Source organism: Haemorhous mexicanus, chromosome 14 (genome assembly GCF_027477595.1).
Source record: "Haemorhous mexicanus isolate bHaeMex1 chromosome 14, bHaeMex1.pri, whole genome shotgun sequence".
Lineage (NCBI taxonomy): Eukaryota > Metazoa > Chordata > Aves > Passeriformes > Fringillidae > Haemorhous > Haemorhous mexicanus.
Window position 1 is genome coordinate 9,373,017 of NC_082354.1, and position 23,095 is coordinate 9,396,111.

At 43.6% G+C, this 23,095-nt stretch overlaps 1 protein-coding gene across 1 annotated transcript; it reads left to right on the forward strand.

Moving 5' to 3' along the window:
• The first annotated feature begins 410 nt into the window (after positions 1 to 410).
• On the forward strand, positions 411 to 22,936 carry IRS4 (insulin receptor substrate 4). The gene is made up of 2 exons (XM_059858910.1): positions 411 to 4,119; positions 20,537 to 22,936. The coding sequence occupies exons 1-2, from the start codon at positions 624 to 626 to the stop codon at positions 20,539 to 20,541; spliced, it is 3,501 nt and encodes a 1,166-aa protein (XP_059714893.1). The 5' UTR covers positions 411 to 623; the 3' UTR covers positions 20,542 to 22,936.
• The last annotated feature ends 159 nt before the right edge of the window (positions 22,937 to 23,095 follow it).

Sequence of the window (23,095 nt, forward strand, 5' to 3'; positions counted from 1 at the left end):
CCCCCTTACTCTCGCCGCCGAATACAGAGCCCCCCCGCCTTGCCTCCCCCATCTGTGTGTGTGAGGCGCGGATTGGCTGTTGGACCGACCGCTCAGCACTCCTGCCAATCACGGTCGGCCCCGCCTCTTTCCCCAGTACAGGAAACACCCCTGCTGATCGCGGCCAGCCCGGGGTGGTCGCCGCCTCCTATTGGCCCGCCGTGTTGTCCGTCATTTTTAGCCCCGCCTGCCCGGACAGGGTGCAGCGAACCCCGCCTCTCCTCCTTGTGCCGCCCGCTGATTGGCTCGCTGCCGAAGGATTGCCGTTTCCTATTGGCTCTGCCACTGCCACTCTGGCGCGCGGCCCGGTCGGCTCGCCACTGTCCCCTCGCCCCGCGCGCCGGGCGCCCCGCCCGCCGCCGCCCCGCCCTCCGCGGGGTCACGTGATGTTTTCGCCGCGGTGCTGCCGCCGCCGCCCGTGAGTGCGAGTGGCCGGAGCGACCGGGGGCAGCGCGGACCGGGCTGGGGGCGCAGGAGGCACCGCCCGCTTCCCATGCACGGAGCGCTTCTCCGGTGAGCGCGGATTCCCGCTGCCCGCCCTGTGCCCCGTCCCCGGCGGCACTGGACCCTGCGTGGCCCCTAAGATGGCGAGCGGGATGAATGGCCCGGGCGGCGGCGGCGGTGGCGGCGGCGGCAGCAGCAGCGGCGGCGGCAGCGAGGAGGAGCCGGGCGCCCGGCACACGGGAGGCGGAGCCGCGCCCCAGCAGGAGCCCGGCGTGCTCGGCGCGGTGGCGGGCGAGGGGGAGCCGGCGGCGGGCGAGGGCGGGCGCTGCCCGTCCCCTCAGCCGCACCACCTGCTGCTGCTGCTGCGGCGCTCGCCCAGCGCCTCGCTGTGCCCGGCGCCCGAGGCCGCCCCCGCGCCCGGCAGGGCCGTTCCTTCTGCGGGCCGCGGCGGGCAGCCCCTCCCGGCGGGCCGCGGCGCCGGCGAGGACGTGAGGAAATGCGGGTACCTGCGGAAGCAGAAGCACGGGCACAAGCGTTACTTCGTCCTGCGCGCCGAGAGCCACCTGGCCCCCGCCCGGCTGGAGTACTATGACAGCGAGAAGAAGTTCAAGAGCAGCCTGCGGGCGGCGGGGGCCGGCGGGGCGGCCGCGCTGTGCTGTCCCCCGCCCAAGCGGGTCATCCCCCTGTACCAGTGCTTCACCGTGAGCCGCCGGGCCGACGCTAAGCACAAGCACATCATCGCCCTGTACACCAAGGACGAGTACTTCGCCATGCTGGCCGAGAACGACGCCGAGCAGGAGGCCTGGTACCAGGCCATCAGCGAGCTCATGAATCAGAGCAAGAGGGGCTTCCTGGAGCAGGAGGACCATGCCGATCAGCAGGTGGATGAGGATGATGAGCACTACGGGGCCACCCTGAGGCCTGGCACCGTATTCAAGGAGGTGTGGCAGGTCAACGTCAAGCCCAAAGGCTTGGGACAAACGAAAAACCTCACTGGAGTGTATAGGTTGTGCCTCTCCAGCAAGGCCATCCATCTTGTCAAGCTGAACTCGGAGGTGCCCTCTGTTCACTTGCAGCTTATGAACATTCGCCGCTGCGGACACTCAGAGAACTTCTTCTTCATTGAAGTGGGCAGATCTGCCTCTATTGGGCCTGGAGAGCTCTGGATGCAAGTGGATGATTCAGTTGTTGCCCAAAATATGCATGAGACTTTTCTGGATACCATGAAAGCTCTAAAGGCCTTTGCAGAGTTCAGGCCCCGAAGCAAGAGCCAGTCTTCTGGTGGTGGCAGCGGTACCAATCCCATATCCTTCATCACCACCAGAAGGCACTTGGGCAACCTACCCCCCAGCCAGACAGGCTTGCAGAGAAGATCTAGAACTGAGAGCGTTGCTGGAGGCACTCCTCCTACCACCAAAAGCAACAACTCCTATCGCTTCAGAACATCCAGTGAAGGAGAGGGAACCATGACTCGACCTTTTAGGTCAGTGACTGGGAGTCTGATACACCTGAATACTGCAAGGATGAATTTGGGCCGGCAAGAAGGGAGTGGAAGGTACGTGAGAGCCGCTTTCAGCTCATCTTACCACACCAGGTCTGCTTCGCTGCCTGTTTCTCATTTTCCCTCCACCACAAGTCCCATCAGTGTTTCTTCCAGCAGTGGCCATGGTTCTGCTTCGGACATGTTGACCAGGCCTTCTAGCTCATCTGTTTGTGGTTCCCCAAGTGATGGGGGATTCATCTCTTCTGATGAGTATGGCTCCAGCCCTGGAGATTTCAGGTACTTCAGGGTGAGGAGTAATACACCAGATTCCCTGGGAAACACACCACCTATCAGAGAGGAGAACTGTCTGAGTGAGTACATGTCAATGAATAAGCAACAGGGAGATGATGGCTCAAGAGATGATTATATGGAGGCTGAAAAATGCTTCCGGAAAAGAGCTTACTCTCTAACAAAGCCAACTTCTGTGGCAGTGCAGCAGAAGACAACGCAAACTACAGCTTTGTTGGATGAAGATTCTACAGGAAATCATGGACGACTGCTTTACTCTGAAACACCAAAATTGAAAGATAACCATGAGTTGGAGTACAGTGACACTAACCTTGATTCCATGTGTAACCAAAGCAGGAGTAAAGCCAGGGATGATGGGTACATGCCAATGATGCCAGGAGTTGCATCTTCTCTATCCAGCACCAGCGATTATTTGCCAATGACTCCTAAAAGCATGTCTGTTCCAAAACAGATTAACAATTCCTGGTCACCATCTCAGGTTGACTCCCGAGGCTATATGATGATGTTTCCAAAGGGCAGCTCTTCACCTGTGCGGAGTCCTTTAACTGGATTTGCTTCTAAAGGAAGTAATGAGAAGATCGTAAACGAGTATATGGATATGTCACCTGGCAATTCAGTTCCAAAGCACCCCAGTGATTCAAATTATATTCATACCACTTCTGTTTCCAAAAGTTTTAGTTCATATTTTTCTTTGCCCCGAAGCTTTAAGGCGTTATCACGACAAAATGGTGACCACAGTGAATATGTTCCAATGTCTTCACCTGGAAAACTCTTGTATGGTGCACCAGAAAATGTGAAGGGGGTCAGCAGTGAAACTCTGGCTAATGGCATCTCTAAATTGCCAACTTTGAAAGGTTCGGATGAAGGACTTGGGCAGAGCAGGGCTGCCAGGCCCACACGACTGCCCCTCGGTACGAGAGGGAGTAATACCATCCCCAGGATGTATGATCGAACAGTTCCGCCTGAGCCAGCGAGTCCTGGTGAATACATCAATATCGATTTTAATGAGAAGGCGAGTAACACGCCGTATTCCTTATCTGCAGAAGGATCTCCATCATCCCTAGGCTCAAGTAGTGACCACAGACAGTCACCACTCTCTGATTACATGAGTGTTGACTTGGATGTGCAGTCACCGAAAGCAGCGAAGGAACTGTCGAACTCTCTAACAGATATTTCAATTTATTCAAGTTCCAGTATTCCTAGAAACCAACCGAACCCTGACTATGCCAGGCTTTCATTTGGTGCTGCATGTGTTAGCACGGCAAGTAACAGGACTGATGACTATACTGAGATGACGTTCAATATGGCAGCAACACCACCAAGGCCATTTGCCACTGAGTCTGACAGTGCTGTAAAGATGGATAGTCCTTCTTCCATCGTTAATAGACTCTGCATTGTTGATCGATATGCTGGTAGCAGTAGCTTCTCTGTCCCTAGCTCTGACCCTCCTGTAGGACCGAAGGTGATTCGAGCTGACCCTCAAGGCAGGAGGAGACACAGTTCTGAAACGTTCTCTTCTGCTGGGACTGTGACCACCTCATCCTCTTTCTTTACTGACAGTAGCAAAAGACACAGCTCTGCCTCATTCGACAACGTTTGGTTGAAACCGGATGAAAACATTTCTGATGGTCAGGAAAACAAAATGTCCAGGGATACCTCAACTGGATTTCAGAATGGCTTAAACTACATTGCTCTGAATTTACGTGATGACCCTCTAAGCTGTGAGGCGAGTACTACAGCGCCAGCTTGCCATCTCCAAAATGGTACTTCAGGTTTGGACAGTGGAGCTTATGTAAGCATAGATTTCAGCAGATCAGATGGGCTGAAGTGTAACGCGAGAAAAGGTTCGTAACTTTAAAAGCACTTCCCTTTCATGCTTGCTTAACCATAGGAATTAGATTGTCTGCTTAGTGCCGTCTTCAGAGTGGGGTAAATGCTTTTTAAAATCTCCTGTGTTATTCTAGTACAACCAGTTTTGTTGTAGTGCAGCATCTGAACCGCTGAACAGCAGTGAAAGGGGATGTGGTCCTCGGCCTAAAGCATTTATGTGCCTCTTCTAGGCAGTCAGAGGTGTTATCAAACTGTCCTCTGCCTTTTCTTTTTCTTTAAATAATTTTGCTAGCATAAGCATTGATGGTATTTCATGTTGTGAATTCTTGTCCTGAGGTTATGGTAGCTCCTTCCTTCACTTCTGTTTTGCTATTTTTCCCTTCTTAGAACTAGATGACCCTTCTTTTTTTTTTTTTCCCCTGAATTGAATTTTTTGTTGTTTAAAAGCTCAAAATGGCTAAATTTGGTTTAGAACCCAAAATTTGAGGCTTAAATTTATTTCTTGTTTCTTCTTAATGTAGTTGAAATACCTATTATACAGGGTTTTTTATGTGCAAATCTGCGGAGATTTATTTAGCTGAATCATATGTAAACAGAACTCAGTTTTTTTTCCCTTGAAGGATTGGTGGCTCCTTTTGGGCTTTGGTCTCCACAGCATCTTTGTGTCCCCTGGAGAAGCCTGCGGACTTGGCTGACCAGTGTGGAGGGGGGCTCAGGCAGCTCATGGCCTTCACATTCACCACCTAGGGCTCAGCTGAGCTGTCACCTTTCCCTGAGATCTGCCTTTTGTGCAGCCGGTGAGCAATGCCTGTGGCTGAGGAAGAGCAGGCTCTGAGCAGTGTCTCCCAGGTCTGAGACTTGGTGGGGGAGGCTGCTGCCTTTCAGGTTGTCAGTGGTAAGGTAATGCAGTTTGAAGTGTGCGTAAAAATAAAGGTGTTGCAGGTGGGGAGAAAGAGTATGGGGAAGAGGAGGGACACTCCTGTTGATGAGATAAGCTCTCATGGTGGGAGCAGAGCCAGTAATTAGTGGTGTCAGTGCATGTCCCCCGGCTGAGTGGCCGTGTGTGTGCTGTGTTGGAACTCAGGAGGAATAGTCATTGCTTTGGTGCCAGTGACCCACTGAGCTCCTTAGAGTAATTCACTCTCCTGGTGGAAAACCGTTTTTGTTGGAAATAATGTTTTCTTCTCTTTGCAAATGTATGTATAGTCAGTAATTGTTGGATACCAAGAGGAAATATTTAATCATGGTTGGACATTGATACTTGTCTACTCTGTCCACAGATAAAGCAGTAAGGGGACAGGCTCCTGCTGACTTTTATATTTTCAAGACTTTTAATTACAGTCTTGAACACTGGAGGGATTTTTTTTTTCCTGGTTTTGCTTTAAAATTAAGTTTCTGAAGGTAGAAGGTATTGCAGGAGCTTAAAATTGTGTAGCTTTTACTAGTGGAAAGTATAAGCCTGACTCAGCTCACATGCCATTCAGAGTCTGGCAGCACTGCTTGGGGCTGCTCAGAAATGTGTGGTTTGCCTTAGTGGTTTTTTTTCCTCTGCTTTGTTTTGTTGGTTGGAATCAAATTTAGAAGACGTTGAAAGTTGCCAGTCCAAGAAGTGCTTTCTTCCAAAGTCAGTCTTTCAGCACTTCAAAGATTTGTCTGCTAAATCTGCAGTCAGAGGCACACTGATTGCTGCAGCTAATTTGTGTTGAATTTCATGGTTGTTTTTAAAACACCTCCAAAACCAGCAGAATTTTAAACTTGATCTTATTCCCCTTATATGACTAAAATCTGTGTTATAAAATAATTTTTTTAAATGCATAATTAGGATGAGAAAAGAACAAAGATTTTCTTTTAAGCTGTGTTGCAAATATTACATTGAAAAATACTTTACAAGAGATACTTGTGTTTACAAGAGAAATTGTATTTATGATAAGCATTTTGCTTACTGTTGCTGCAGCAAAGTATCTATAGCCCTGTGTTTGGGGTTTTTTCCTTCCCTATTACAAGTTGCAGAGGAGTGAGGCGTAACAGCCTCTGGCTTTTGTTGGAAATTGAGGTTTTCTGGAAATGAAATGCATTAAAAGGAGGCAGAAACAGCTCTGTGCAAAAAAACATGGGCTTTGCCAGGAAATCAAACATCTTTATAGTCCTAATGAAAAACACAAAATTTTACAAGGCCTAACAGTTTTCTATGAAGGCAGTGTAAAATATTTCTGGTATATAGCAGGAGGGTAGATGGGGTGTGGACACTTATCACTTTTAGGGGCTCATGAAGGGGTGAACAGATTTTGGAATAGTCCAGGCTAAAATCAGCTTGCCAGACTTGAATTTGGTACTGTAAATTGGTGGTGTATGTCTGTTTCTCAGGAATGACTTAAAACTCCTGATTATAAGGATAGTTGTTTATTTTCACATATGAAATCATGTCTCTGAGCTATAGCAAGCACAATTTTAGGAGTCTGTGTTCTTTAAACAGCTTATTGGTTTCTATGGTAATAAAGCTTTTATTTTAATATTTTAAAAAGTTTTCTGTAATCCAGAAAAACATTTTCACATTCCAATAAGTAGTGAAAATAAAGCTTCAGTCTTAAACCTCTTGTCTCCTGAAGAGGTGTAGTGTGCCTTTAGGTAATTTATATTTTTAATACTTTTGGAGACTTAGCAGAACTGCATGCTGTCTTTCTTACTGCATCTCACTTTTTCAGTCTCCCTGCCTGAAAAAGTGCTCTGTGGCTAAATCCATTCTTAAGGAAAATATTTAGCAGATGTATTTACCCTTAGCTTCCTAGAGAGGAGCTATCCCATCTGCATTAAATTCTGTCAGGTAGAGAACTCCATCTCTTCTCCTGAAACCACAGTTTTATTGGAAGGAAAACACTTCCCAGGTTTGGATTGTTTGCTTTTTGTTTTTGTTTGCTTAAGTGGCATATTGTGTTCTGTGACTCAGCTGTGTTCTCCAAACTGCCGAGGGTGGTGGAGTGATTTCCAATGCATCACTGCTCCCTCATTGTAATTCCCAAACTACTTTTGGTTCAGGTTCACTGATGTGCATCAAACTTTTTGTTTTCCCCTTCTCCATTCATGACATGTATGGAGGAGGGGGAGAGCACAAACGTGGAATGGTAACTAGGCCTGCCTTGTTATTAAACTTTTTTTAGGGGTTTAGGCAAAGCTGAGCTCAGGCTTTATGTTGATTATGATAATAATAATATAAGATACTGATTTTCAATGCTTGCAGTTTAAGGAGGTCATTAGCAAAACAATTTCATCATGAAATTGTTACACAATATTGAAGCAAGTGGTTTGCAGTTTTGATTACATGAATCTGAGTCATGACATTTTGTGCTAGGAGTACAGAACACTAAAGCTACTTCAAACAGGGCTTAGCTAATGTATACCTTGTTATTGGACCTTGTAGAAACTAAGCAGGATAATGAGAATGGGCAGTAATAAAATGCATAATGAGTCCTCTATAATACAAGTTTCTTCAGTCTTAATTAGAAATATTATACCTTCAAAGATACCCTGGACTCAAAAACCAGCTGTTTAGAGTAAATGTAATGTTCAGCTTAATAGCAGCTTAGCTATTTTACACCCACTCTTCAATCTTATCTGCTACTCTGTGATACTTACCTGGTATTCTGACACTATGCTATGCTATTATTTAAGATGTTCTATGAAGTGCAGGATTATAACATAATTGTTCCTCACCTTTTTAATCTCTGCTGTTCCAGACTGGATGAGGAACTCAGCTGAGAGGGAGGAAAACAACAACAGCTGTGAAGCAAAACTTTTGTTTCAAATTGTCCAAATCCATTCTGGTAACTTGCATATTTCAAATGCAAAATATTGAAGAATATATGTAACAATATATACTTTAAGAAATTCAGAAGCTGAAAGTTTTAGCTATTACTAATATAGTAAATTACAGTTTATGGGATATGAAGCAAATAACCACTCCTTTTGGGTTTCTAAGTAGTGGTTTTAAAGTTTGTTTCAAACTGAGGCTCTTCTGTATTGGCAGAATACTTAAGGCAGGGGCCCATTTAAAAATAATTTGAAGAACTCTACTGCAGCACATCCAAATGCTGCTGTGTATCCTACATCTTTGAAGTAGTGCTGGGATAATAATTCTTAAAAAACCCAAACAACTCAAACCATTTTAATCTTGCTGTAACAGATGCCACTTTAATAATATTGGGTAACTTGCAGCTATGCTTAAAAATACCCAGGGTAATTTCTTCTTGAGTAGTATGTGAGCTGCTGAAGGCAGAACAGATTTTTGCCGTGTGGCGTGGGAGTGAGTTAATTATGACATATTTGACCAAGAATCAGTTCAGTTTTACTTGTACTTTGGTGAGAAAGTCTGAGACAAGAATGTTCCCCTGCCATTGAAAGAGAATGCTTACTTGGAGTCGATGTTGAAATACTTCTGGAAATACTTCAGCTTTCCAGACTTCAGATCCATAGTTGCAGCTGATGGTGACGTTTGTCCTTTTGGAAGTCTAAACCCTTTCCCTTGTAGCTGTCTAGTAGGTGAAAGCATTGGCTGCAGGATGCAGGGAGGTCTGGGAGTAATCCACCATGGGTTCAGTGTGCTTTTTGTGGTTGGTTTTGGGTTTGTTTTGTTTTTTATTTTAAAGTCTTTTGTTGAAATCTTAAATGCATTATTACCCTATTACTCTTCCCTCTACAGCTTCACATTTTCCCCTCCTCCCTTGATGTCTGAGGGCCCCTTGTTTCCCTGTTGCTGGGGCAGCAGGTTGGAGTTGCAGAGAGCGGGCAGTGCTGTTTGGTCTTTCCAGAGGCTGTATTCCAGCATGTGATTACTGGGGTGGTTTGTCACTAGGTATTTCTTTGGGGTTTTTGTATGTCCAGTGGTATGTTAGCAGTAGGTAGAGTTTGGGTTTGCTTTTCTCTGCATATGGCCTTTTTTTTATGAAAGGATCTTTAATACATTTTCGTCATTTTGATTGCTCGGGGGAGGATTTATACCTTGAGGTTTTGGGTGGTACTAAAAAGAGCTTATAGTACTGTGTTGTACCTTGGTGTGTGTGTGCTCTGTTTGTGGGTCTGTGGTGCTCCCAAAACCATGCTGAATTCTGTTGATTGCGCTAACAAGTTTGTTTTTCTGAGCTGAAGAAGAAAACAAACTCCAGAGTTCTATTTTAGGTACTGTTGTGATCAAATGTGGCATTCTTCAGCTCAAAGGAAAATGGGGTGATAAAACTGGAAGGCAGGTGTGAGAATCAAACTCTCTGGAGCCTGGGGATGTGCTATTACTGCTGTTTCCTCTTAAAATGGCTTATTGTCTTGCAACACAACCTTAAAGGGTGTGCAGGTCTTGGCTGGAGAACTGTTTGATGGTCCACCCTGGAAATTTGCTGTTTAACTTTTTTCAGTTTATGTTCTAAATATTCTCAGCAATCCTGTGAGAATACAAGTTGCACAAGTTGCACTGTTGTCTTGCAGGTTTAGGCAGTGACAAGGGAAAAATGGAGAAGTGTGTTCCAGTTTTAATCAAGCTCTGCAACTCTGTGAAGGTCACTCAAGCTTAGGGATGGGTTATGATTTACTTGAGAGGCAGAGCTGTGATCAGGAAGGGATTTCTGACATACTTGAGGGCAGTGGGAAGACAAAGGTAAATGAGCCTGACTCATCAAAGGCATTTCAGAGGTGTTCCCTGAGTATCTTATCTAAATGATCTTGAACATATATAAATGCTTGGATTTGTGGAGATTTTGCTTCAGGTGTAGCATTACCCCAGGAGCAAGAGTGTTAGTAGACTTAGCAAGAATTTTCTGCCCTCTTCAAGTCATGAGCTGTATCTTAAGGGCCAGAGGTTGCCTATTTCCAGACATTATTTTTCTGTTGATTTAGATCTATGGTTGGATGCAAACCATTGAGACTGCACCTGTGTGTATACATGTGTTTTGTGTGCCAGTGACTCATGAGTCAAGTGTGAGGTCTAATCTTTCTTATTCTTCCAAGAAGAGAGGGTTTTTGAAAGAAGTGGCTTATACTGAAATTACTATAGTTAAGATTTGGCTGTAATTCCAAGGTAAAGATAAAACTTAATGTGACTCAAAAAATTACTACTTAAAGTAAATAGGGTTGTGTTCACTGCATAGCATAATGTATGTTATGAACTTCTATAAATACCAAACTGAATTATTATTTAGGGCATAAATAGATAAGAATAGTACTTCCTTTTTGCTAGGGTATGAAAGGCTGATAAATATGCTGCTTACTTGGAGGAAAGTTCCTTTTTAGTAGAACAGAATTTTACAGAATTTTGCAGAAAGACTGAGAATATCAAAATGCCTTTTTTTTTTCTTCTTCTGAAAATTGTAGGAAGTAATATCAAAAGGGCTGCAAAAAAAAAAAACCTATTAAAATTGGTTTCTGAATTTATTGAGGCACTGTTGAGGGATACTCTGCTTCCACAGGGAACAGTGTGATTCTGTTCCTGTACTCATGCTGACCCAGTTTGCTTTATCGTTTAGGTTCTTGCTGACCAGATGAATTAGCCATGTAACTTTTTTTCCTGCTGGATAGCCTGAACCTGAATTATTTTTTGGGAACTAGTGCAACTAGTGCTTCTTGTTACCCAAATCTCTTAGGCTAGCAGGAATTTGGGAAGTTCTTAGTGACAGTGAAGCAGATGTTGTATCATTGATAAGTCCTGATTGCATACTAGCCCAAGCAGAGCTTTTCTTGTGAGCTGTGGGATAGGTCATTTGTATGTAAACCCTGTTGAAGATATTGACAAGCACTGGCATTTCAGTTTCCTGTATGGAATTATTTTGAATCTTAAGTTAATCTGTTAGAACAATTTGTAAGCTCTTTGCTTTTCCAGTAGTCACTGCTCTATAACGAAATTTGTTTTTTGTTTGAAATTTTGTGTGAAATGCTTTGGGAGGCCTTTTTTGTCTGTATTTCACTGTGTGATGTTTTTTTGGGGTGGGTGGGATTTCTATTTAAGTGTTTGTAGAACAAGATGTTTTTAAATTGCAGATTGTGGTGAACAGGAAATCAGTTAGAAATGAGCTGAAAAAATGAACAGATTTGATCTTGAGGTCATTCAGACATTACAACAGTGTTAATGAAAGCATGTAGCTCCAGACAGGATCTCTCCAGACAGGCTCTCTACTTGTTGTGGAACCTGAACAGGTAGACAGGATGGAGGTCCCCATATGGTGCCACAAATGTAAATGTGTTGGTCCTTCTCCTAAGGAGCTTACAATTTAAAGATGAAACTAAAGAGATGGATGAAACCTAATGTGCTGGGTGGAGAGTAAGATAGAGATCAAGGCTGCTGCCATTGGCAGAGTCCAGATAAGAGCCTGGAGAGATAAAAGGCTGCTGAGAGTGGTTATAGGAGAGGAAGCTGGTGTAGGCACTTGGAAGGGTATGCACATGGCAAGGAGCAAGGGAAGGTAGTGTTGTAATGGTTTAAATGACTTGAAAAGGATGAGGTGAATATCAGAACACTGGCCGGGATATTAATCTTGGTAAGAGGAATGTGGGCCAACATGTATCTCTGAGTTAGGAGCATGTCCCAGTGTTTACTTCTCCCTTTTAGATGTGGAATGTGATTTTTTTTTTCCCCTGTTTTTATTTATTTTTCCTTTCTGTAAGTTAATTTTCCTGCAGACATGTGGCTGGTAGATTTGGTGTGAGCAGGTATGCATACCAAAACATGGGATGGCCCAGTGCAGCATCCCGTGGCAGTTAATGTGGTGTGGACTGGGGCCTCTGTTCTTGGTGAGACTTTGCTCCAGAAGCAGCCAAGCTGGTGGAACTGCCTTGCCATTACTACTGGCTTGTTCTTGGGGTTTTTTCAGGTGGCATCTCTGAGTTTCAGGCAGTCTTCTAGCATTGGAGAGAAGGCACAGTGGGGCTTAGAAGATGGTCACCTTTAGGATTTGTAACAAATACCCCAGAGCATTTCTAGCCCATGTCTAGGTGGGGAGGTCTGCATGGGCCCTGCTGAGTGCTGTCAGCTGCAGGAATGACGCCTGTAGAGGCTGGAGTGCAGCACAGTCACTTTCACAGGAGAAAGTGACTTTATTTCTGTGTCTGCAGATCAGGTTGAACCAATGCTGCAGTGGTTTTGGGTAAATCTGGAAGTGCTGGCAGCATCGAGGCTTGATTCACTGTTGAGGGTATGAGTGATTTGAAATATTAATGTTGACTTGTTCCACAAGGTAGACCCTAAACAAGAGTTGGACACTGTTGATTAAACGTTGTCTGTGTTTAGAGTCAGTTTAACTCTGTCCTTGTCAGCTCCCAAACTGCTCCTGGAAGCTGGAAGAGCAATGCTTGGCTCTTGGGCATGTCCTGGGGTTTGAGAAGATGTTGCTACGCACAGGCAGTCCAATCTGAGCCTTTCTTTTCCTCTCCTGCATGAGCCAAGGTTTGGGGTGTCCTAATATTAATGGAGAGTCGATAATGTAAAAAATTAGGAAATGTAAAAAATTGATGTATGCCACTGATATGTGTGATAGCAGAGAGTGACTGCTAGCAAAAATATATTTATTTTTCTCTGCAGGCACACATGAGCATTTACAGGTGTGTAACTGTAGGTATTTGGCTGTGTAGTAACTTTTTGCCTTTGACAATCATTTATGGCACTAGAGGTGAAAGAAAAATGTAGTGCTGAATGCTTGCAGGTGTTGAGGTCTAAAGTGGTTGAGAAGAGGGAGGGGATGAATTACAACAGGTGAAACTTCATGTAGAAGGGAACTTTTGGGAAAGGTGGTTTGGAAGGTGGGGAGCTGTTTCATTAGTCATGAGTGACCCTGCCCTTTCCTTGGTTGTGTTCCTAAGAACAGTTTGGCTCACTCAAGCCCCAGACCTGTGCCTGCAAGCAGACACTACCCAACAGAGGAAGAGCAGGGCAGGTGTGTATAATACCTCCCACAAACACACACCCAAGCCTCTGATTTTCCTTTTTTCTTTTTTTTTTTCTTCCCTTTCCAGCTTGGGGGATTTCTTGAGCCCAATGTAGTTTGTCTGTTTTATAATTCAAGTCTGGTTTATAATTCTTTAATCCAAGTACTTTTCCAGTCTCTCTCTGATTCTGTGTAAACTCCTTGTATCCACAGCAGCCCCCAGTCCATCAGGACCTGCTGCCTGCAGACCTCTGTGCATTTTGGACCCTGCTCTGTACCAGCTTAGTTTGGCAGCCCCTGGTTTGTGTAGTGGAAGAGATAACAAATCTTATCTTTTTTCTCCAGGCCACTTAGGATTGTGTAGATGCTGTGCCCTCCTCTGCCTTAGGCTTGTCCAGAGTGTTGTACCACATGCAGTGTGGACCTGTGCTGTAATCTGGGCTTTTAAAATTTCCTGTTATGTTCCAGTACTTCTCTGCAGGCTGAAGGGTTCTTGTTACCTGTTACCAGTCTGTTCCCCACTGGGAAGTTGTGTCACACCTTGCAGGCGTTCTCTCTGCACTACTGAAACTTCTCAAGTATTCTAAGTCCTTTCTGGGTGCAGGAAGCAGGGCTGTAGGTATAGAGGTGTTTGCTGTGGCTGTTTTCTTTCCTATTTGTTTCCAGACAGTTCATAATGCCCACTTTGCAGCAAGAGCACAGACAGGAAATATTCCTCTCTATTGGCACTGAGGGCTCCTGACCTTTGTCACGGGAGCAGAGGGAATTGCAGCAGGTGGTATTCTCAGAAGCCACACAAACAACTTTGTTTTTTTTGGCTAAAATTTACCCATATTTTCTGTGGTTCAGGTCAGGTGCAGTAACTCACACACTTGCTGAGAGAATGCCTTTTCAATACCAAAACCTTTTTTTTGATTCTTCTGCAACATGAAAATCTAAAGTTTTGAACTATGTATTTTGAGGTGGAGAAGAGTGCATTTTTAGTGTTGTTGTGTTATACTGTAATAGAAATTTAGTTTAAAACCTCCAAACAAACAAACTCAAAAAAATCTTCAACAACTTCTTGTCAAGCTGTCCAGTGCAATTTGAGTTGGTATTAGACCTCTGCCAAAACTGCAGGCAAGTTTACTAATTCTAGGAATAGTATCAGCAGCAGAGATGACATTAGGGAGTGCACGTACAGCCTTCCTAGAAACAACCCTGTTGTTTATTCCAACAGGAAAAGAAGCCACTGTTGCAAGAGATAAGGCATTTCTGCTAAGTGAGTAGAAATTATCTGAAAGCATGGGAGAGGTTTTTAGCTGGTGAAATTGCTGAGCACTAATAGTAGCAAAACCGTGTTTTGAATGAACAGTTCTGGGATATTGTTACCAATTGCTGTGTTTAAATAGTTTACCCAGTGAAAAGTGGGTCATGCAACCGGGTTTTTTTTTTTTTTACCAAATTTTGCTTTTGTTTTTTTTGCTTGTGGAAAGTCAGTAAAATTACAGGTTCAGCATATATTAGTTAGCTGATTTTGAGCATCATTAGTCGGTTGTTGGCTGAAGGAAGTGTGTGGAGTATGTGCTTGGTGGTCAGCAAGTAGTTGAAGACCTTGCCAAATCAGGATGCCTCTGTGTCAGGGCCTCGTTTGGGTCACCCATGCACCAACACTCACACGTGAGGGATGCAGCAAGTGGGTCAGGTTTTGATTTGTGTTTGTAGACTTGGTGTCTGCCAGGTGCAAATTAAGAAATTTGGCTTTTCTCAAGTAACTCTGCTTGCCTCTAGCAAGGTCTAAAGCTATGCCATTAAAGTAAGAATTTCAAGAAATAGGACAATAGCATGGGATCGTATCTGTGTATTTGGTAAAATTTGGAGCAAAAGAAAAATTTTCACTAATTTGTGAAGAAAGTATTTGGGCAAATGAGCCCTCCCTGGCCTGCCTGCCATGGGGAGGGCTCCATGTGGAACTCGCTGCTGTGCTCCGGCCCCAGCCTGGCTGCTGAACAAAATGCTTTTGGATGCCACATTGTGTCCTGAGGTTGTGCTGGGTTTAGTGCTTTCCTGAACAACAGGAATATTGTGTGGCTGTGTGCACAAAAAGTCTAGGGCTGCTCTGCTGCTTTTGATCTGCATAAATCAGATTAATTCTGATTTCCCCCTAACCTGAAGTTCAGGAAATGGAGAACTTCAGCAGTGTTCTTCAGAAAGCATTAAGCTGTCTTAGTCTTTGACATGGAGATTTTAATAATTTAATTATCTTAAACTAGTATCTTCTGTAAACAAAGCTTTTATCCTTTTAGGAATCAGTTGCAGAATTATGTCAGTAAAAGCCTTTCCTGTAAAAACAGGTATTATTAAGGATGGATTTCTTTGAGAGAATTAGGGTATGTCTGCTGTGTTCTCAGAACCTCTCAGTATGTTTCAAAGTGTCCTGACTTGTATGGCCTTGATAATTCAGATGGAGGAAATGAAGTGTAAATTCCATATATTCTCATCTCAAACGTTTTCAAGTGGAACACACTGGGTTTGCATCTAATGAATTATAGCTGATTTATATCTCTGCCCCTAATTTTTATAAAACTATGTGATTTTTGCATAGAAAACTTGCAGCGTGCTTTCTCAGTGTGTTCCTTAATTTTAAATAAAACGTCTTTCAGCAATCCTGCCATCCTGTTTTAAATAGTTGCCCCTTAGTTTCTCTTCTGCCTTGTGATCTTTTTTCTCTGATTGTTCTCAGCAAAATTCAGAAAGCTGCCTGTAGTTTTAGAATCTGATCCCATCTTAAACTGATGAATTGAAATGGAATTGTGTAATGAAGAGAAGGTCACTTCAATTTTCCAAACTTTGCTTATATATTTCATGAGATGAACTTTGAAAGTGTTTGGGTGCTGTCCAGACTCGTTTTCCGTATTAAACATTGATAAGAAGTTGAATTTGTATTGTTGTCAATAGTCTGAAGCAGTAGAGCTCAATTTTGAATAAAGGCTGAAGCTTTTGTGCAAAATCTATTAATAGAGCTGAAGTTTGGATAGAAAAGCCCAGTGGAGGGTGCAGTGCAATGAAAACTCCTTGGAGTAGTATATTTCTGGGCTGCCTTGAAAGTTTTTTGCAGAGGTTTTTTTGCTGCTCTGCTGTTTGTTGTCGTGATCAGTTATCAGATTTTTTTTTTTTTTTTTTTTTAAGACTGTGTAGATTTTCTTAGAAGAGCTTGTGACGGTCCAGGAACAGCTGTGTGTTTACACTGCAAGAGAAAGTTCTGTCTGATCTGGCTACCAGACTTTACTTGGTGGTATTTTTGTTTGAGAACTTCAAGGGAATGCTGGGTTACTCTGTGAGAATGTACCTCTAGTTCACATCTCATAATTTGTTTATCTTATAGAAGAGTTTCTTCATCCCTTTTTCTGTCAGATTCCTTTACTGTTCAGTCAGTGCTGAGTTAAATCCATTCATATGGGATCTGGTCTGAAGTGTTAATCTGGTTTTTATAGTTGATCAGCAATTCTCATATCTGTACTATTAACACAGGAAATTGATGTCTAAGGAATCTTACATTATGAGACTGAAATAAGATTATTCAGCTTCACAGAAGCACTGCTGTTTTCTTCAAGCCCTGCATGGCCTCAGTAGGTTTCCTTCACCAACTGGTTAATGAAAAAATGGACGCAGCTCAGGTGTAGGAGAGAAGAACCGTCAAGAAGCTTCATGTGTGAATTCTTTGGCAAACTCTGAAAATAAGGCCACGTCCCTTCAAAAGGATCCTTCTGGTAGGGGCCACGGAGGTGGGAATCCAGGTATCAGCAGCACAGCACACGCTGGCCTTGTTCTCACATTGAACCCATTTTACACCTCTTCTGATGAACAGCTTCTCTTGATGAACCTCCAGGTGACCCTGAGGTGCTGCTTGCCCCTGTGGGCAGTGGGAGCAGTGGCCTGGGAGACTCAGTGAGGGGGGTGCTGTGACCCAGCCCAGCTCCAGGGATGGGGGTTTGGGAATCGTGCCAGGGCTCTGCTCTGTGACTGCACAGCTGCCTTGGGCTGGGCTGCAGACCCCACTCGCCCCTGGGTGCAGCCTCCACTGGTGGTGACATGGGATTTCTGGGATGCTGGAGGTTCCTGCTGGGTGACCTGTGGGCCTTTGGCTGCAGCACAGATGGACTCCTGAGGTGGCCCTTGGGAATGGTGGTGACAGCAGCACTTTGCGGGAGGGATCTGGCGAGACTTCAGTCTCCTCTTAGATTTCAGATGAAATATTTTTCTTTTATGTGGTCAAGTTTCACAAGTTGCTCTTAGCCTTTTCTGTCTGAGAAAAGATATATGATAAATGTGATATATATGATATATGTGTCCATATATACAGATACACAAGTGTATGTGTGTGTATATATATATATGTGTGTGTGTGTATATATATATATCTATATATATATCTATATCTGCTTGATACTTTCATACAAAAAAGTGCTGATGACTCAGGACACCAGCCAGCTGTACTGCTCCAACTGCAATATTGCAGTTTCCAGCTTTCATAAGGGGATTAGAGAAGTGGTGACAACCAATAGCTCCATGTATGAAAGACTCAAGGACTGAGATCAGCTTGTAGGTAATGTTTCTGTGACACTTGCTTATGTTTATTTACAGATCACACAATTCTGTTTTACCTTAAAAATGGAGAAGAAACTTGTTCAAGTGTAGTTTACAATCATGGAGGCAGGAATTTAGTGAGCTCTTGTTTAGGATGTGCAGAGTTTTGGGAAGGGGAGATGCTGCAGGGAGGTCCCAGGCTTTCTTCTGGTTTCTAATAAATTAATCTATGCTGTTGGAGGAGCTGCCCAGAGTTCCCTGATGCTCTTGCTCTAGAATTGGTTGCCATGCTGCTGTCTGAGTACATCATGCTGCTTCAGAGAATTAAACTTAGGATTTAAGCAGGCTTGGGATTTTTTGCTCTTAAGCCCTTCCCCTTCCCCTCCAAATATCTTAAATGTAATTTGGCATTAGTTTATGAAAATTTTCAAAACATTTTAAGTGTAAATACTGAGTTCTGCCATATGGGATTGTCTGATTCAAGCAACTGGGCCTTTGCTCTTCAAAATGTTTTGGGGATGTGCTTGGAGAGATTAGAATAACTTGTCAGACAGCTTTCAGGTGTGTCTTATGTGTAAGGCGTGGAGGAAAAATGTCCTGACAAAAGCAGAGACAGTTTTTGAAGTTCCTTTTATGTGAGCTTACAGGTCCACAGCAGGGAAAGGGTGGGGGGTTGCTGTTAAAGTTAATTTTTATTGAGTATAAGTTTAATATAGAAGCTTTAACTGTTTTAATGTTTGACTTGCATGCATCACTGAGATGTGATTCATTGCAAGCTGTGGTGCATATTTTCATTCTTTGGTCATACAACAGAACAATATTTTTCTAAAGAGGAAAATCATTTCAGAAATAATAGCTTCAGTTGGCTTTTGTGAAAACAAAGCCATTGCTGACCACATCACGCTCTGTGAGTACCAAGCAATAGCTTTTTGTAGTGATCTTATGATGTCTGTGAAATAACACAAATAGAGATTCTCAAGTTGTGGGTGTATTTTGGCTGTTTCTTCCTTTAATTGTGGAAAACTAACTTGCTGTATTTTTGAAATCACTGAAATATTTGAAAAATGAAACACAGCAACAAAACCTGGACCTTGGTGAGGGCTGTGTAGGATTCAAAGGGAGTTTCTCCTGAAGTGGAAGGACCCCTCTGTACTTCTACACTGCTGCCAGCCCTGCCATTGCCTTTGCCCCTCTGTCTCTGGAGCCATGGCAGCCTTTGCTGAGTGCTGGGATGAGGCAGGGCTGCTCAGCTGAGCTTTGGTCTTTTTTCTGGTTTTTTTGCTGTCTTATTTCTCTCGGAGGGAGAGTAATTTTAGCTGGACAGAAGTCAGAATTTCTTTAGCACAGGGTGGAGTTTGTGTGTGCATACCTTATGATTGGTGTGTAAGTAAACATACAGGTTTCCATTATTACACATAATGCTTGTTCTTTACATGGTCATCTTTTCTTTAGCATATCCCTGGAGTAGAGGCAAGGAAGAGCCATGCAGTCTTCAGCAGTGAGATGTAACTGATGTCCTTGTGACCCACCAGAAGAACATGAGCAGGATTAAGCCCCAAAACCCCTTCCTCTGTTCTAAGGGTCTGTGCTGCCATTGCTGTGCCATTGCTGTGTCATGAGGTGCTTCCATATTGCAGCTCAAGCAGCTCCTGGAACAGGGAGAGAGCTGGCACTGTGTGGCTTTGAGGGGAATAAGTAGCTGACATTTCTGTATCTGTTGTTTTCTTAAGCCTAAACCTCTTGCACTCATTGTTTCTCAATGAGAGCAGCCAGCTGTTTCCTTCTTCACTGTACTGCAGGGAAGTATCCTGCAGGTATGTACCTCCAGCCTTGCAGAAAAGGGGGGCACAGACACCTGCCTGGCAGAGGACAGTGCTCTCAGTCTTGGCTGAGAGGTCAAAAATGGTGGAAGAGGACAGTCTGTCTCAGCTGGGAGAGTGTGATTCACTGACTGGGTTGACAGTAGCCCTCCAGACTGAAAATGAGTGTTCATGTTGGCTCAGCTGGGAGCGGAAGGGGTTTTGTAGAGAGCTGGAAAGTGACTTTTTATATGTTCCTCATTTGTGTTCATGCAACTGCAGAAAGCATTTGCATGCCCTTCATCACTCTGTCTTCCATGTCAGGAAACACCTGAGTTGCTCTCACGTTGGCATGTGCATGGTTAATTGCAGGGCTGATGTTGTGCTTTGAGGGCAGACTCCCTCCTGTTTTCATTTGTGCCTTGTGGTCCATCTGTACCTTCCTGCGATACAAGAGTGTCTTTTTTGCCCCTCATTTTAGGAAGTGCTTGGACTTCTGCCTGTTCCAGTCAGTTGGGAGCCCCTGAAGAAGGGAGCTGGCTGTAGCTGTGTGCTTTTGTACTTGGGTGTTGCCTTTCAGTGAGACTTTCTTCAAAAAGGGAAGAGTGTGCTGAGAGGTGTTTCTAATTATAACTAAAAAAAGCTTTTTCCTGAAAAGCCAAGGATGGGGCATGCAGCTGTCCTGACTTGCTGCTCCTTGCTAGGAGCAGGCAGTGCAGGAGGGTTGGTGTTGCAGCTGTGCCCTGCTGGGAGTGGCAGTGTTGGCTGCAGGGTCTGTCACACCTGGTGAGGCAGCGCTGGGGCTCTGTGCAGCCTCGGCAGGGCAGTGGGGACAGTGCAGTGGGAGCTCTGAGCCTTGGGCTGTCCCCAGCATGGGCTGGCAGCCTGGGCTGGCTGCTGCCCCAGTTCCTGTCCCATGCACACGTGTCACTCTGGCTGCAGTGGCTCTTCAGTGCTTCAGACTCCGTCGTTCTTCCTTCCCTCAGGGTCTGTGAAGGGTTGGCAGCTGGGAGTGTCCCCTCCCTCTGTGAAGGACCTGCGTTCTGCACTTAGCAGCTCTCACTCCTGCAGTGGATAAGCTCCATGTGTTCTCCTCCCTAGAAAACATTTTTTTCTGATATAACTTGCATCTGAAATGTCACTGACTTTTTTTTTCCCCCCCTCCTTTCTAGACTGATTGCATTGCCATGGAAACCATTGTTGGAAGAGAAGACTTTTCTGCTGGTAACTCCAGAAACTGTGTGGTGCTTTTGGAAGCAAAGCTCAGCTCCAGCCGGCTACTTTCATTTCCACCAGCACGGACATAGACACACATCCTTTTCATTATTTTTTTTCATAGACATCGGCTCTCTACAATTGAATTAATTTGAATTGATGTTTTTTCATAGCTGTGCTTTGGTGATGGAATTTGGTCTTTCATGTCATATCTATTTGGGAGGCAGTGTGAATGCTAATAGGAGATCCCTGTATGTCCCTTTCTTCTTCCTGCCTCTCTTGTTAATTTAAAAAAAAACTTATATTCTGAGAAGTCAAAGCTGGTTTCTGATTGTCTGTTTAACATGGGTTTTACTTCTCTGGTACATTAACAAGTGGTTAGCTTAAAACATGTATTGCTTAGAAATACTTTGGCAGTTCAGGATTTTTCCAGGTGACTGGGCAGAAGGAGGGAGGGAGAGGTGCACATTAGCTTGAGGGGTGAACCCGTGGGACTGGACGGGTCTGAGGAAAAGAGACCTCTTCTGCCGGTTTTTTTTTTCTTTTTTTTTTTTAAGGTTTTGCTTTTATGGTACAAGAGGTATTTCTTGAGCATAGGCTAGAGGCTTTTCAGTCAAGTGTCTGTCAGAGCTTAAACGGAAATTTTTTTTGCTCAGAATTTTGGTATGTACAAAGTAGGATTAATGGGCTGGTTGTCTTGTAGATTGTTTTTGTTCTTGTTTATAAATATGAATTGTGTAAAATGAGGTTTTTGTTCATGGATTCGAATGGAGAACTGCGGAGTCGTATCCAATGTTTGTGACTTCTGCATTAGATTTGTCAGCTGTAGCTTTTTAAAGGGAAACCACCCTAATTGATCTTACTTTCAACCAAAGTCCCACTTTTAATTTGGGACTCTTTTTGTTCTTTCTTTCTGGCACAATGGGGAAATAAAGTAAAATGTTGGCTCATCGATTGTCTTTATCCCACTGACAGAAATGTGAACAATGACTATTTGACATTTTTTAAAATAAGCCCTGATTTTTCTACAATTTAAGTGCTTCACTCTTGTACTGAATTTTTTTTTTTTTTGTTGAAATGAGTTTAGCTTTTTAACACTGCTATGAACTTAAAAGAGCATGACACTAGTCATTGGTACATGCAATGGATTATAAAAGGCACTGATGATTGCTAAAGGGTTTCAAAGTGGTACACAAATCCTCATGCTGTACTGCACCACACAGCTGGAAATCCTCCACATGTATATTGTACAACGGATGGGCCAGGCTGCCTCACCTCCAACAGACAACCTTTAGATTGCTGGTACAGTTTGTGTAACAAATCAGACACTGTCAGCTTGGATTGTTCAGTGATGTGTACCCAGATCTATTTCTGAGTAGTAATGAAATGTACATGTCACTAAAATAAGAGGTGATTGTTTTGGGCTTTTTTTAGGAAACATGGTACCAATCAGTTTACACAGTGTCTAGTGACAGGAAAAACTGTTGCTACAGGGTTTAAAAGCACAGACCTGTTTTTGATTCTGGAAGAGAAGTTTCAGTTGGTACAATTACTTGCTGCTAAACATACAGGAATTAAAAACACGACCACTTTTACAGACCATGATACTGTCTTGCCATATAGCTGTTGGTTGGTCTCATAAATGAATAATGCAATACGTAGACAGCTTTTTATAAAGCTTTACATCTTTTCTAAGAAATCAAAATTTGGTGAAGATAGTTCTAAACATTTAATGTGAAAGGAAAAGGTTGTTTTGAAGAAATTTGTTACATACTTACTTCATATTAGAGTCCCTGAGGCTGCCATTGTACAATATACAGCACTGATTTAATACATGCTGAATAAATAAGTAAATGGGTAACCTCAAGTATAGTGGTACAAATACTAATAGGTACGGCATAATAAATATGCAATCTTTTTGAATCTCTTAGTTTACAGCAACTAACTTATTCAGTATTGTGCTGGAAGAACATTTTCAGATGATGTAAAACATATCACTATATATACTACCTTCCAGCTACCCGTTTATGCTGCTGTATAGTATGAAAATACCAATGATAGAACAATGTTTGTCCTGTAAATTTAATTTGATATTGGACAGTTATTGTCTGTACAAACTAAAACATATATGGTTGAAACTGTTCATTCTATTTGCTATTTCTGCTCCACAGATCTGTTTTAAAGTTGGGCTGATTGATCTGGCTTTGTCTTCCATTGTAAATATTGTTCTGTTGTTTTCTTTGTAAAACACATCGCGTTTGCGGTTTTGGGAGACTGGCTTGAAGCTCTGTATAGTGTTTATATTTATCTGACTTGGCTTTCCATAGAGCTACTTGCAGTAAATACGTGTTCACGTAGCTCCGTGTCTGAGTTTTATTTTTAAACAAACTTTTGGGTTTTTCCATCAGACCTCCTGCAGCAGCTGCTTCTCCTGAAAGTGGTTTTGTCACCCTGCATCCCTGAAGATTTGGAGAAATTTTAGCACTGCTTCAGGGTAGTGATTCCCCATCTCTCCA